This window comes from Passer domesticus, chromosome 3 (genome assembly GCF_036417665.1).
Source record: "Passer domesticus isolate bPasDom1 chromosome 3, bPasDom1.hap1, whole genome shotgun sequence".
NCBI classification, from domain to species: Eukaryota; Metazoa; Chordata; class Aves; order Passeriformes; family Passeridae; genus Passer; species Passer domesticus.
Window position 1 is genome coordinate 91,127,537 of NC_087476.1, and position 15,584 is coordinate 91,143,120.

The window sequence follows — 15,584 nt, forward strand, 5'->3', positions numbered from 1 at the left end:
GGCTAATTTAAGACAAAATAGTCAGAAAGTTTTAAGAACCTAATGTAATGCTTCATAAAAATCAGCAAACACAACAGAAACACAATCCCCACCACACCCAAGGACAGCCCACCAGCTAACAAACCCCTGCACAGCACAAACAGGTGCAGCTGCCTGCTCCAAACCAAGCAGCTGGAAGGTGGGGGGAAAAGAAGGAGACAATCTTCTCAGAAACTTCAGAGAGATCAGGGCACTTCACAGATACTCAGGAACAAAATTATCAAAAAGGTACATACTTGGAAAGACCTTGAGCTCTGCATCAGCAAGGAGAAGTGTTAAACTGATAGGAGCACAGGGGGAAAACAGGGGAAGCCATGGTCATTAGTCTCATTATTCTATCAGTAACTTACTAGATGACAACACCCACACCACGCTGTAATTCTTTCTCCTCTTTCTTCCTTTTATCTGTACAGCTCATTATTGTCTTTATTGCTACTTCTCATTTGTTAGCACTAAACTCCTCACAATGGAAACCATATGAAAAGAGTTTAAATCCAAAAGATTTAGCTCAGTCTGAGAAAGTTCATCTACAGGTATTTTCCCCTCCTTGAAAATGTAAACTTGTATAGCCGGAGCCAGATTACAGCATGTTCAAGTGTGGCCCAAAAATCTGGTAAAAGTAAATTCATGAGGATATACAAGACACACAATTCTGCCTTAGGTTAGAAAACATTCCACCTGTGACCTCTAACATTTCTTTGCCCCACTCCCACTCCATGCAATGTGGTTTCCATTGCTGGTTCCTCACCCAGACCTCAATTCAACAGATTTCTCTTAAGGCAGGCACCAAAGCTTTGCTATTTCTCAAAAGAGGAGAAGCAGCATAGAGCAATCAAATTAATGCTGCCATGAGGAACATTACCACAGTGGTGCTGAAGGATTCTCAGAAGTCACTGCTCAACTTTCTTCCCCACTCCAAGCAAACTGGCACAAGACCCCAGGCTTGGGCAGCAGTAGATGGGAGGATTTTACTCTCAGACTGACCACCAGTCTGGTTTTACTACTCCTTTCCGTTTGGCCTTACTCTCTTCCATACTTAACAGCTCCCCATTCTGATCTTCATCTTAATCCTGCCCTATGAAGAAGTGGAAATATTAAGCAATAAATAACCCTGCATCATAAAACAGAGCTCCTAGTAAATACTAAGTGTGTTTTGGAGGATAACTATACAGAAACTAAGAACTGCAAATACAATTCTTTAAACTCATTTGAGCCAGAATTTTTCCAACAGAGTTGCTGTCTGTTGTTTCCTCACAAATCTGAGATTACCTGACATATGCAAACTCTAACTGGATGTAATTATAAAGATATACAAATGGAACATGTTTTAACATTACATGAACTTTCTAAAGAATAAGATGTAACAGTTCCTGCAATCACTAGATTGGGCTGTGAACTTGATCACATGAAGAATACTTGAATTTTAAATGTCTTTCAGTGACCATAACAAACAACTGGCATTGACCAAACGGGTCCCTGTCCATGGCACCCTGATTCTCTGTAACACCTCATACAAAATGCCTCACTTCTATGAAAACTTTGGGGTTTAGTGTTAGAACCACTGGAAGCTGGTATGCTGAAAAAGTGACACTGGAAATGGTACTTTAAAAGATTTTTAACAACAGACAAAAGCAGTTAACAAATTCTATATTAATTTGAGCTCTTTTAATTTTGTGCACTCTTCACATCTATGTCCTGCTTTGAAGGAGTTTTGAACTATTTTATATTTATTCTTCAAAGAGAAGTTTTCAATCTTGCTTATTTTCTTTGCCTCTACCAAAAACAAAGAAAAAAATTTAAAAATCCAGCCAAATGCAGTGTCCTTAAAACTGAGCAAAGTATTTTCTCTGTTTACTTAAATTCATTTACAAATTTACTTTGACACAAGGTAAATTCTGTATTTTGACAGTTTAGACTAGAAATCCCATGGTTTGATGCTGCCTTCAAGAGCTAACATTCAACCCAAAGTCATTACAGTCAAGGCAAGGCACTGTTGCACTACAGGAGGGAGAGATCATCAAGGTATGCAATAAAAATTGTAACACCTACCAACAACCCTACAGCAATCAGACAGTCAGCTGAAAACAAAGAGGAGGAGGCAGGCTTGCTACAGGCTACAGCAGAAAAACACTTTGTATTTGCTGTCTTCAGGAACAGCCCTAAATCAAAACCTAGCAGACCCCTTTCATGACTGGAATGTTTTTTAATCCCACCTCACATTTAAATGTAAACTATGCACCCAATTTTCTCAAGAGCTTAAGTCCCATTTTGGATATTTCAAATAAGCATCTCCAGGACAGTGGAGCTATTTCTGAAGTCTGGCCATAATAAGAAGTGCTGCATTCTTTTCAAAGGCTAGATTGCTTTATTCATCCATGGCTATTTGCTTTAAAGAAATAATACCCTAAATCCTCTGAAAATATTACACATGAATTTCACATATTGTGAATATTTTCAGATCTAACAGATCCTCACAGATTTCTGGGATAATGCTGCCTAAAATGAAAACAGAGACAGATTTTGAAGGATTTTTTTTTTTTTGAGCTCAAGTTATGTAAAACGTACAGACCCAGCAGAATTTTTTTGCTATCTTCTTGATAATATTAAGAGGACTTTTCAGCAGAACCCAGCCAACACAAAGCTGGCCAGCTCAGACTCCTGGTGTGCACAGCTTCCAAGACAGGGTGAACATGCAGCTTTGCTTGATCAGTGCAACTTCTCTTTACAGAGGCCTGAATCCAGGGAAACTGACAGCAGAGAAGCATCCCACATGCGAAACAAACCAGAACAGTTTGTTTCCCCCACATACCCACTGTTTTCCTAAATGCTTTAAGCTATAACAACAGATGCTTTCAGAAAGAAACACCTCGGCCAAGGAAGCTGTATACTTTAGGTCCTTGTCTGGCTAGAAATAAAGTTCTGTTTGGTTTTTGGGGTTTTTTAAAGGATTTTTAACGAAGTGCAAAATTACTCTCAGAGTCGAAAGGAGAGGTTTCAAAGCAACGCTCAGAAGCCCTGCCTTTGGAGATGAGCATCTCCAAACAAACCCAACAAGTGTCGAGTACATCTCGCTCCTTTGTTGTTGTTTCTAAGTGATGACTAGAAAGATCTGCGGACAGCAGCTCCAGTGCAGCCTGTTAGCGCCCAGCAGCCGGCGGAGAGCAGGGAGCATCCCTCGCCTGGGCACTCAGCTGTCAGAGACTCCGGGGCCCGGAGAGAGTGACAAGGAGTTTCAGAGCAGTTGGCAAAGTCCCTGCGGGGAGGGTTGCGCACCTCCGGCACCGACCTTCCCGGCTGGGCGCGGGGCCCGGGCAGTCCGGGAGCCGGCGGCGGGCAGGGGCGGCAGAGCCCGGCCCGGGGGGCTGCGCCGCCCGCCCCCGCCCGAGCAAGGGCGGCTCACGGCACGGAGGGACGGACGCCTCCGTCCTCCTCGGGTCCCCTCCGCGACGCCCACGGGCGCACGCCCGGCATCCCCAGGGCAGGCGGCGGCGGAGGTGGAGGAGAAGGAAGGATGCCGGCCACGGTGCCAGGGATTTATTTACCCCGCCCGGCTCCTGGGCACGGAGACGGGAGGAGGGAGCACCACACTCACCTCTCCCCCATCGCCAAAGAGCCCTTGACCCGCAGCCCCTGCAGCCGGGCCGGGGGGCACGGGGAGCAGAGGAGGCGGCCCCCCGCCGCCCTCCTCGGCTGGGGTCCCGCTCGGCTTCGGTGCGCCCCCACCTCCCGCCGCGGTGGGAGCCCTGCCTCCCCCCGGAGCCGCCCCTCTCCCCGTGCCCGGGGGAGGAGAGGGAGAGGAGGGGGCTGGGGGAGGGGAGCGGTTCGGGGCGAGAGAGAGGAGCCCGTTATTGGCCTACTTACCATCAATCGCCATGATCCCCGGCGGGGTGGGCCGTACCAAGCGGAGGGAGCGCACGCAGGAGAGGCGCTGCCGGGCGCCGCGGCTGCCAGGCGGGAGCGGCGGGAGGGGCGGCGCGGGAGGTGAGCGGGGCGGGGCCGCGGCGCGTCACTCCCCCCGCCGCCGCCCGGCCCCGCCCGGCCCGCCCGCCCCGGCCGCCCTCAGCAGCCCTCAGCAGCCCTCAGCAGCCCTCAGCAGCCCTCAGCAGCCCTCAGCAGCCCTCAGCAGCCCTCAGCAGCCCTCAGCAGCCCTCAGCCCCTCACGGCGCCGGGGCAAAGCCTGCTCCGCCGCTTTCCACGGTGCTGTTCCTGGGTTTCCTTCTCCAAGCGAGTAGCTGAAATTAAACCCAAAGCTCTGAGGACACTAAGTGTCAGAAAAGCCGTGCTTCACGCTTCTGCTTCACAGAATCTCAGAATACCCTGAGTTGGAAGCGACCCAAAGGGGTTATCTACTCCAAGTCCTGGCCCTGCACAAGACACACCAAGAGTCACCATGTGCCTGAGAGCATTGTCCAAAAGCTCTCTGAGTTCTGCCAGGCTGGTGCTGTCACCACTGACCTGGGGAACCTGAGCCAGCGCCCAGACATCCTCTGGGTGAAGAACCTTGTCCTGATATCCAACCTAAGCCTGCCCTGACACAGCTTCATGTCCTGTCACTGGCACCACAGAGCACAGATCAGTGCCTGCCCCTCCTCTTCCCTCACCAAGAAGTTGTAGCTGCAGTGAGATCTCCCCTCATTCTCCTCCAGACCAAGTGACCTCAGACACTTCTAACTCACAGTTTATAATAAAACCAGTTTGGTTCATTACATTGACTAATTACATCCATAACTGCACAAAACTGCTTGTGGCAGCTCTAGTACTGCCTCTACAGATTGTCTTTTCCAGGATTCTTCTCCCTTTCTTTTAAAATACCATGCTGAAACTGTCCTTTGGAGGCAAGTTTGAAGTAATTCTCCCCCTTTATTCCACTCTCATGAGAACACACCTAGAATACCACATCCAGCTCTGGGGCCACCAATATAAGAAGGCTGTGGTCCTGTTGGAGTAGGTCAAGAGGTGCTGGGGCCTCTGTTGCTACTCCTTCCTCTGTCCCACCCGCCACAGGTTTTTCCTCTCGCTTCCATGCCTTTTCCTCAGCTCTCTTGCACTTGAACCAGCCTCTCTTTCCCTGGAGTTCTGCAGTTGTTTTCCCAGCCAGGAAATTCTTCTTCTACACTCTCTTCCTTGCCTCCCAGAAGTGGCAAAAGGATCATCAGAGCGAGCAAAGAGAACAGGGTTTTGCAAGGCCCTGCAGCATTTACCACAAGGATCCAGAAGGATATCTGGGACAAATCATGCATGGCTCCTGGAACTAAGCTAGAAAACACCCGAACAGAAAGCTTGTATTATGGATTTTATACTGTAATCTTGTGCAGGATATAGGATGTTCGTAAAATTCTGTTACTGTGACAGAAAGTCCTGGTAGCATTTGAAGCTGTAAAGAAACACATTGCTACATGCAAACAGGTTTTTAATACATAAGTAGGCTGGCCAAACATAAGAAAATTTTCACAAGATGGTAAGGAGGAATACCTTTTGTACCAGTATCATCTTTCTGCCAAATGTTTAGTCACTGTTCAAATCCTGGAAGCATTAATCCCCTTCAGTCTCACAGCCTTCAGAAATCTTTTGTCATGTAGAAAAATCAATGTGTTTTCTCAAATTTGTTCTCCACCTCAGGAGAAAAACAGAAAACAAAAAACTTTAAAGTGAGGCATTTAAAAGCACAGTCAGCCTGAGCAAAATGGCTGTCTTGAAAAACACAAGTCCCAAATGACAGACATATGTCCAGACCAGAAGCAACAGAAAAAAGATCTTCAAAGAGAAAATGTCAGCAGAGCTTAATGGCAAATATATTTCTCTGTACCAGCACTGACATTTACCTCAAATACCCTAATGATTTGCTGTTCTTCCTCTTCCTTCCATGCCTTTTCCTCAGCTCTCCTGGTTCTAGAAAGAGTTCCAGCCCCCCTTTCCTTACAGTTTGTGTTGATGGCCATCATACTGATGATATTACTGTATTGATTACAGGGATGAAGCTTCCCATAGGATCAAGTACATAGAGTTATTATTCTTCTCTGCTCTGTTTTTTTATTTCTCCCCCTGCTTTTGGCAGCATCCCCAGTATGAAGGAACTACCAATCAGATGTCATCAAATCTTTCCAGGGCACAGACATCCACCCATACAGAATCCAGCATAGAATTTTTGAGATGTTTAAAAAGTCATCCAAAATTTTTGGAGAGCCTCATATGTCATGACGATTCCATGATTCATGTATGCAATTACCATAATGGGATGCAGAAGTTCATGTCATTGGACAGACTCTTTTTGAGTGTGATATATGAACCTATGTTTGTGAATTAATGACACTATGATTGTAACTTTTGATCCAGGGGTTTGGTTTTCAAAACATAAAAGAAACACATAACTTACCCAAAAGTAATGAAAGCTCAGTTTGGAAAAAACAGTTTCAGGATAAACATTATTCCACATCAACAAAGAGATGGTGTGAAATGTATGTGTAAGGAACCAAAACACGACTTTTCAGAGCTATGCTGAATCAAATCTGTTCTATTTGTGCTTAAGTTTCACAAGTACATGTTTAAAATTTCTTGCTTTATTGAAACAGCAGATACTCCTGCCCACCACCATAGCAGTCTCATTTTTTTAATGTCACCAGGAGGGACAAATCTTGAACATACTTCCAAAATTCGACTATTTAATTTTGTTCCTATGGTGTAGTTGAGACTGTGTAAGCCATAGCTTCATCCATTCCCTGCACAAAAGGAGCACAGCAGGTCAGTTTGGACGTGTCAGAAATTGTCTACTGAATCCAGTGGGCAATTCATTCTGCTGGGAGCATTTACATGTGATCCCACAAGTATGCCCTTTGCAGAATAGCACAGCTGCACACAAACATGACTACAGCTCAACTCCAGACCTTAAGTAAAGTTGATAAATCCTTAATGTACAAACAATTTACACGTTATCAAGAGTTCCCTGTCAAATGGAAGAACCTAGTGACAAGAGATTTGCTGACAGCAATGCAGCTATCTGGCAGATACAGGATAAATTTAATCCCATAAACCCCAAACTTTTCAACAAGCTACCTACACAGGAGAAATTTCTCCCACTGCACTGATGTGAAGCCACTTTGGCAATTAAAACCAAAAGCTGCTGGAAACTTTGGCATGAGTGCCCCAGGAAGAGAAATACATTAAAGATCCATTTAAGGCCTGATCTTTGCCAGACCTTTTTGGATTTTCTCTTCCATCTTAGCCTTAATAATCTTAGTATTAAACAAGATATAATTTAAGAGTATGTGCTTCATGAAAACATACATTTACATTAGAATACATGTAAACCATGGCATGTGTGAATGAAAAGACTAACTGAAGTGTCAGAAAACACAGACTATCAGTAACCAGAAAGGTCGGAGCCCTAGATTTGTAATCTGCTAACTAAGATGCCAGACAGATAAGGTATCTATAATTGTCGTGATGTGAACAAAGTGAGTTCACGATTGAACAAACAGTGGAAGAAAATTTCCATGTAAATTTTTCAGTGGAATGTTGCCTTTTCGTTCAGCTGTAGGTACTCTGCAGTAACACAGTGATTTCACTGAAATGCCATTGGGGAAGGAAGTGAAATATCCAAGGTCTTGCATTTCAGACAAAAACTTTCAATCTCAAGACTTTTTACTTCATATTATATTTTAAAATAATAATTACATTAAAATGAAGCACCTTGATCTTATCTATATAAAATCTTTCTGTAAGAAAACTCAGTCTTTTGCCAAAAGTTCACTTAATGGAGCTTTCCAAAACTGTGTGCATACAGCTTGCACACAGCTTCCCTGTGTATTTCTCTCTGGCTGTATTTCAATCTGTAAAGAAAACAGATTTTTAAAGAAAGGATCAAAACTCCCACAAAACTGAAATTCTGATTTTTTGACCAGGAACCTTAAAAAAGTCCCAGCAGGAAGCACAATGATATGCAGCTCCAGGGTGTTCTCTCCTGCAGATTATTTATAGGAATGCAAAAAACCTGGTGCAGCAACGTTGAAGTGAAGAGACGAATAGATAAAATCTCTAACCCATAATGTTAGAAGTGAAAACACGACCTCTGAAACATCTTCAAGAAAGGTCTCCAAAGATATTATTACTCCAGCAGATGAGAAGATGGCTAAGAATTATAATACAGTACTGTGTCCTAATTGATTTGGAATATCAGTTTACAACTTCCCGTAAGGATTTTTGGCAGCAATTTTGTGAGCACTGCCAATCAGATTTGCAATCAGATTAGGTTTGCATGCACAGTGTTCTTTATTAGGACATTAAATACCTGACCTTTCAATATTAAGATTGGCATTATCAAGTTTTTTGGCACTAATTAAATAACCTGTGACTCTTATTTAGCTTCTCATAGTTTTTGAAAGCTATGAAAGACAACTGGAACCCTCTGCCCTCTGGAACTGCAGAGCTACATGTGGTAAGAGTGATACACCAGATACACTCGAGTCTCCACTCCTCGGAAAAGAAACATAAACCTGACTCTTGAAGCAAATTATTTGGCCAAATAATACTCAATGTGTAACTTCATATACAAGAATAAATTATTGAGAAACTGGAAAACAGTGTTTCCAGCAGCATCTTTGTTCTGCCAAATTTGGGACTCCACAAGGTTGGATTTCCAACTGGGATACAGTTGGAAAAGGTCCAACTGTAAATTGGTCCAAACTGCTAAATCAAAATGGAAATATTTTTGTTCAGATTCATATTGTTAATCCATGGGTAATGTGTCTGCTACAGAAATAAAAATTGAAATAAACAAAAATGTGATTTTTCATGCCTATTCATTCTAGTGGATGTTCAGTTAGCCATAAGCCACATGCAAACTTCAGAGCTGAATGAATAAAATAATGATTCTTACTGTGCACTGATAAAAATCTTAGCTGGCTAAAGCAACCAAAGTTAATATTATTCAACTGTGTTGTCTTGCACTGCCCCAAAACAAAAACCTCATGAAGATACAGCTAGTACTATTAAATGCAATTCCAAAGAAATGTGGCAATCATTGAGCACATTTGCTCACACAAACTAAGAAATGGTAAACCAAAAGTATGTAAGAAAAAGTCATACGCCAAATTTATGCACAATCTATTCAGACATGCCAACTTTTCCATGAGAAGCTGAAGTAATGAAGTGGGTGTCCTGGAGATGTAGCTCTGTACCACTTATCTTCACCCCTCCCCAGTGGGACATCTCTTGGTTATTCCCATGTTATCCTCTGCTACATTCCCAGTGTTAACAGGCTATGCTGCAATTATTCCAGAGCTTTGCACAGGCTGTTTGAAAGGTTGAGAAGCTGTCAAATGAAAGGTACAAATGATGAATTGTCATAATTGCTCAGTTCTTCTGACCTTTTCTTCAATGAGGGTACTAATTTCACTCTTTCCTCTATACAGAAGTTAGTTTCCCTGAAACTGGAAGGAACCTAAACAGTTTTAGGATCTTGATGAACTTGACCAACTGTTCCTAAGCTGAGGCTTCCCTCAGCTTTCCTAGGTAGAAGCATTTGAGAAAAATAACATATTCACATAAACCTAATCTGCTTGGGAAATAACATTAGGAATCTCAAAGCCCAGCAAGTATCCTTCACAACTCCAGCAAAATATGAAAAATGAACCATTCAACTACACTTTAAAAACAAAGCTGCATTTTAAAGCAAATTTCCAACCAAAAAAATCCCTGTGTTCTTTCAAAACAGGTATAGCATACAAATATACCGACACACAAATGGATGGGGATTACTGTGCTTTCTCACAGAAGAGCTATGTGAACATCTAATTAGAGAAGCCATAGTATAAAATAGTGATATGAAAACAGGCATACATACACAGTACGAACAGCTGGCCGTTCTGAAAGCCACACCTAATTTTTTGATGGAAAAAAGCGTCTTCATCAAAAAGCCATCAAAGGTAATACCGTGGAAAAAAATCAAATTCAATCTCCGTTATTCATACTTAAAATATTAAAAGGGGATTGAAAGATATGATCCAGTTCTCCTGAAGGACTATTTTTAGAAAGAACAAGGTCCTGGATGCTAACAGCCTATTGGCCTGGTTCATGCCAGCATAAAATGAATGACCTTGCTGTCACAACCTCATCTGATAGAGAGGAGAGGCTGCAAATGGTGTGAAAAGAGACTGAGCTGCCACAAGCTGTAAAACCACAGCATACATAGAGGCAGAGTTAAAGCTGTCACAGTGTTGGTTATTAAAACATTTAAATCTCAGATTGCTCGAACGGTACAGGAGTTTTCCTGTCAGAGTGTTCTTAAAGCTGGTTGCTCACCAACTGGCACTGTGAATCCAAGAGTGGGAGAGATTCTCTTCCCTGTGGCCCAGGCAGCTCATAAAAGTGGTGTATGCATAGGTGGTGGTGTCAGCACAGGGAGTTAATCACACTCCCAAGGCAGGGGAAGTGATAAGAGATTCACAAGGTGGTTTACAGCATTAGTTACCCACAGCATGTATGCCAGTCCTGGTTTATCGACTAGCCCTGGCCAAACCTACCCACAGTTGCTGTTCTTGGCTAACCTTGACAAAGTCACTCCTGTTGCCATGAAACAGCTTCCTTCGCTCTCACTCTTCATCTCCCTCTAATTGCCTTTAGTGCATTCTCTGCTTCCGTGCTTTGCTTCTGTGCCCTCCCACCTGTACCCTGGTTCGCTCAAGCCGCCACTCCTGGATCGCACTGAGTACTTTTGTGTTGCTGCTCTGCGTGTAAAGGAGGCGAAACTGATCTCTGTAGAGGAGGGCGACAGCGTCTAGCAACAAAAGAAAGTGCTTGACAAACACTGTCCCCTTAGCAACGATAAGGCTGTAACTGCAGCCAGACCTCTTAGGGTCTCTCTGGAACGAATGGTACCCTTAACCATTCCTGCTGGGAGGCTTGTGCTAAGTATATAATCTGCATTTAATTTCCTTCTAAATGCAGCAACTTGTTTTGTACATGTTCCTGCACAGCTGAGAGCTCAAGCCTGTGAAGTACTTGTTACATCCTTTCCCACTGAACTTAGTCCCCAGGAACAGTATTGTAAAAATATTTTGAAAAGAAATAAGGGTTCAAAAGGCTGCATCCATCTAATTTCATGTTTCTTTTTACTGATAAAAGCTTTAGTCTGCCTTTTAATTATTTAAAGTATTTCCAAGTCATACAGCGACATATGATCTACTCTGATTTTTGGACTTAGCAGAGCTGTTCTTAATGCTGTTTCTGAACATACGTTCTGTTCTTACGTTTAAAATAACTACCAGAATATGTCATTCATTCTGATGGCACCACAAATATTCTATTGATGCATTAATGACATTTCTGTATCAAAAGAAACATTTTTACTTAAAGTGCATGAAACCTGCACAATTGTTAAAGTCACTGTTAAATGCAAGAACCTATTTAAATGCATATTTTATTTACATTTCTATTGCCCTATTAAAAGGCTTCCTTCCATGAAAAAAATCAAATTATACATAAACTGGATGTATAATGGTGACTTTTTTTAAAGGTTGCTCTTTTATTCAACTACATCAAGATTGAGAATTCTGCAGAAGAGCTGTAGAATCAGAGAATTAAAGTATTATATATATGAATTACTCAGGCTTAATCTACATTTTTAAGGTAATTAATAAAAAGCTACTGAATTAGTTCATTAAAAGCATTTTATATTTGCTAGCTTAAGCATGTGCTTTCAAAAATAGCCCAACTTCCAGTCTGGAATTTAGCAGAAATTTTCACAAAGATTTCTGAAATACAAATACTTATAAATGGAGAGCTTCACAGAGGCAGAAATTATTTAAGAAAAAAGAAGAAAACTTGGTAACAAACTAAACTGAAGTTAGTTTGCCACTCAAGTATGTAAAACAAACTGTTTTAAAGCTGATCAACCTGCTTTCTCCTTCTCTAAGATCCAGCTTCTTCCATTAGAAGAAATAAAGTGATACATATTCCAGTCTGACCTCCTTAATTCCCTTAATTATCTTACTGATACCCCATGGTAATAAAGGATTTGAAAAGTGAAAACTTACATTTAAATGAGGAGGTTGTCCTTGGAGAAACATCTTCTATCCTAGAAGAGTAGATAAGTAAACATGATTCCTCCAGGGCATGAAGGCACTAGAGCAGGATTGGTTTGGTAGGAGAAGGATGGGTTGTGTTTGTAGAGCAGGGAACCATATGAAGGGTCAGTAAGGTATTAGTCATAAGGCTTTAAAACCTCTATTTCTGTTTGGTGTGAGTTTGACTTAGTCATAAACTTGCTTCGGCTATCTAAATGTTTTTCCCAAAAAGATGTATCTTAATTTTTCTGCTTTTCAAAAAAGCTTGATGCAGACATATTAAAATAAAACTGTTTCATTTCAGATGTGTTAAATTATCATCTAACATTCACGTCTTTTCTAAGAGATGTAGATACAAAAGTATCTTTGGGAAAAAATGTAATGTTGTATGAAAAATATTCACAAACCCACCACGAAACTTCAAAAATATTTATCCTAAATCCCAAGTTACTGAGCTGGATTTATCATTATAATATTTTTAAAACTGTGAGGCAACAGCTGTCTAGAATTGTGCTTTCTAACTTTCTGCCTTCTTTGTCCCTTTCCAATATTAAACTTATTTTTCATTATTTCCAGCTACATGTTACCCGTGTCTGGAACCCCTCCCCTGCTGATCCCAATCTATACAATTACTTCGCCTTGGCAGTTCTTGTTGGCTCCCAAAAATGTTTTCAGTCCAAGTGAAAGCTGTACTCTCTACCACCATTTTCTTTGCCAGTTTTCCCAAAGTCATTGGTCCTTGTTGCTGGCTATCATCTGTGTGCTCCTTTCCCTCTCCTCTACATGCATTTTTGCCCTTGGTAGGTCATTTTTTGGCTCTGTGTTTCATTTGAACCTGCTCCCAATATTCTTTCAACTGCAGCCTATGTGACTCTCCAAAAGAGAAAAGTACTCCACTGGAATTATATCACTATATTTTAGAACAGGATCTGGCCCTCCTTGAAGTCATTTAATGAGATTAATCTCTTGTTGCATAATAGAACATTTTAGTCAAAGAGAAGTCAATTTCCTTTGGTTACATCTTCATTGTATCAATCTACACAATACTATTGCAAAGTAAGGAAACAAAGTTTCCCTTATTTGAAAGAGAAATGTCAGTGAAATGGAAGCTGTAAGGCTTAATAAAATAATCCTGCTCAATAAAACAGGACCAGAGACCATCCCATGTCTCTGGGGTCAGCTGGCACTGCCTGGATGCACGGTTCTGGGTTCTTTCTTTTGTCTTATGAACTGCTTCTGTGGTCCTATGACATCATCGCTGCACCCATGATTTTTTTTCCTACTCAGATGTCTCAAACAATGCAAGAGCTACATACAGTCCACCAGAGCGTGCATTCATGGCATTTATTGAAATATGGGTAGATGTTGCATGCCATTGGGCAGGTTATGATGGTACAAGAGGAAGTTAAGGGTGATGGTATGACGGTACAAGTTACAATGGTACAAGAGGAAGTTAATTTGTTGGAGAACTGTACAGGTTACAGGAAAAAGGTGCAGGTTTTTCTGTACCACGCGGTGGCAATTTTGGTGTAACAAAAGTCTTGCAAGCATTTTATGAGGCTAAGGATCAGTATTTCCTGAAGCAGGGCCCTGTGCCTATTGGGTGGGCTAGGTATACTATGGTCACTTTGCCCAGCCATGAATATCCAGTGGAGTAGATATTTCTTATACTAGCTAAATGATTTAAAGTCACACATTAAAAGTTGTATTTCAGGGTATAAGTAACATAATGATACTGATACCAGGCAGTTCAGAACATGGAAGATGGCACCATTGTAAAACAATTTGCTTTTGTTCATTCTCTTTGTGGAAAAGTTGCTTCCATAATCCATTAGGGAATTTATTTTCAATCAGATGTCACATTCAGCAATGTTTTTTTTCTGGTGGCTGAGTTCTCTTGGGTTTGTTTTTTTTTAATAAAAAGTGTGCTGGTATTTCTGTTACATGTCTCTAGCCTAAAGTATGGTTTGAAGCAAGTACTTATTCATTTTGCTGTTAAAGTTGATAAGATTCACAATTCATGAACTGTGAATTAATAAACAAACTGAATTAATGAACTTACACAAATTCACAGACTTACATTAAATGAACTACTGTGCAGACTGTAAGAGGCAATGGCATATGGGGCATGACACTGAGTGGAAGCACCGTGCCACTAACTCTAACTTAACACTGCTATCAGGCACTGACAAACAGAAATCCAGCAAATTCCATCTAGCACACCAGTGCCATCATTTAATCCATCCAGATGGCTGCTCCCACTGGACCTTTTTCTTGGCAAAGACCATGGTTCTCTCAGGTGAGGAAAATGTGCTCAAGGCTAGACAGACAGCATTCACATGGAAGTTTTTTGCTGCCACGACAGCACAGCCAACAGAGTTTGGATTTTACATTCTGACAATGTGGTAAGCTACAAACCACAAATTATTCTTGGTTGATGAAAAGAATAGTATGTAGCTAGGGTGCCTGATGACTATTGAACTATAAAAGCAGTGAGGGATTTTTGTCTTCTCATCCTCCCTCACTTATAAAACACGCCCATTAGGATTTTTTCCTCCCATTGCCACCAGCTTTATAAACTTACCCTGCTTCATTTTGTCAGCATACTACAACTTCAGCTCTCTGGAGGCAATGCTGTTGCACCAAATGAGAATTAGGAATCTAATTGTCTTCTGCAATAGTGACACAATAGAGGACAAACTGCCACAACTTAATCACGACATAGCCTCCTGCCACTCATAATTAATTTTTCCTTGGAATGAGAGGAACATGCTGTCCTGTTTCAAAAATAACAGTGTGCTTGGTTGTGAGCCAGTGTCAGTGATAAATACATTTCTGATTACAGTCAGCAACTTAATTTACAAGCATCTGATTAGAAGAAAGAAGAAAAACAAAACCACAAAAAAACATCCTTTCAGAAAATATGGTGATAAAAACAAGACGACTGTGATCTAGTGCACTGAGCAAAAGGTTGGAGTCATAAGACTTGGTGTTCCCACTGCTGCCACTAATCTGCTGTCTGGCCATGAGCAAGATATTGGATGTCTCCATCTCAGTTTCTTTGAGCTGGTAATTAGCTATCTGTGGGCACACCTTAGAGATCAAGGCTTCAACAATGATTATGAATAAAACATCCTGTTTAGATAGAAAAAGGGTCCAAAATTTTGGGGATAGATTTCTACTTTCAACTAAGTTGAAAGTCCTTAACTGCATTATACCCTGTCTGCAGGTATTTATACTGGGGAATTTCAGCAGAATTACATGCCCACATGATATGACTGAGGGCACAGGAGTAGAGATAAACCAGCTTTAGGAAGAATAAGATCCATGCTGTACATGTCCCACTCACAGGCTTTGCCACAAACTATACCGGTCTTCTAAAATTCTGCATTTCTTCCCAGTCAGCATATTACAGCTGTACAAGATGAACCAGATCAGAAAAATGGATATAATTTATCTTCCAAGTTAATGATTAGACATTTATAT

The 15,584-nt window shown here is 41.6% G+C and overlaps 1 protein-coding gene across 4 annotated transcripts in view; it reads right to left on the minus strand.

Annotated features, from left to right (window-relative positions):
• The window catches only part of SYT14 (synaptotagmin 14), an 89,220-nt gene extending 85,210 nt beyond the window's left edge, over positions 1–4,010 (minus strand). For 3 of the 4 annotated variants that reach the window (XM_064414336.1, XM_064414335.1, XM_064414334.1), the window contains exon 1: positions 3,901–4,010. In XM_064414336.1, coding sequence (XP_064270406.1) covers positions 3,901–3,913 — 13 coding nt within the window. In that variant the 5' untranslated portion in view covers positions 3,914–4,010. Of the gene's footprint in view, positions 1–3,631; positions 3,651–3,900 lie in introns of those variants that run through there. The other variant, XM_064414337.1, reaches the window with a different exon arrangement.
• Positions 4,011–15,584: the final 11,574 nt, after the last annotated feature.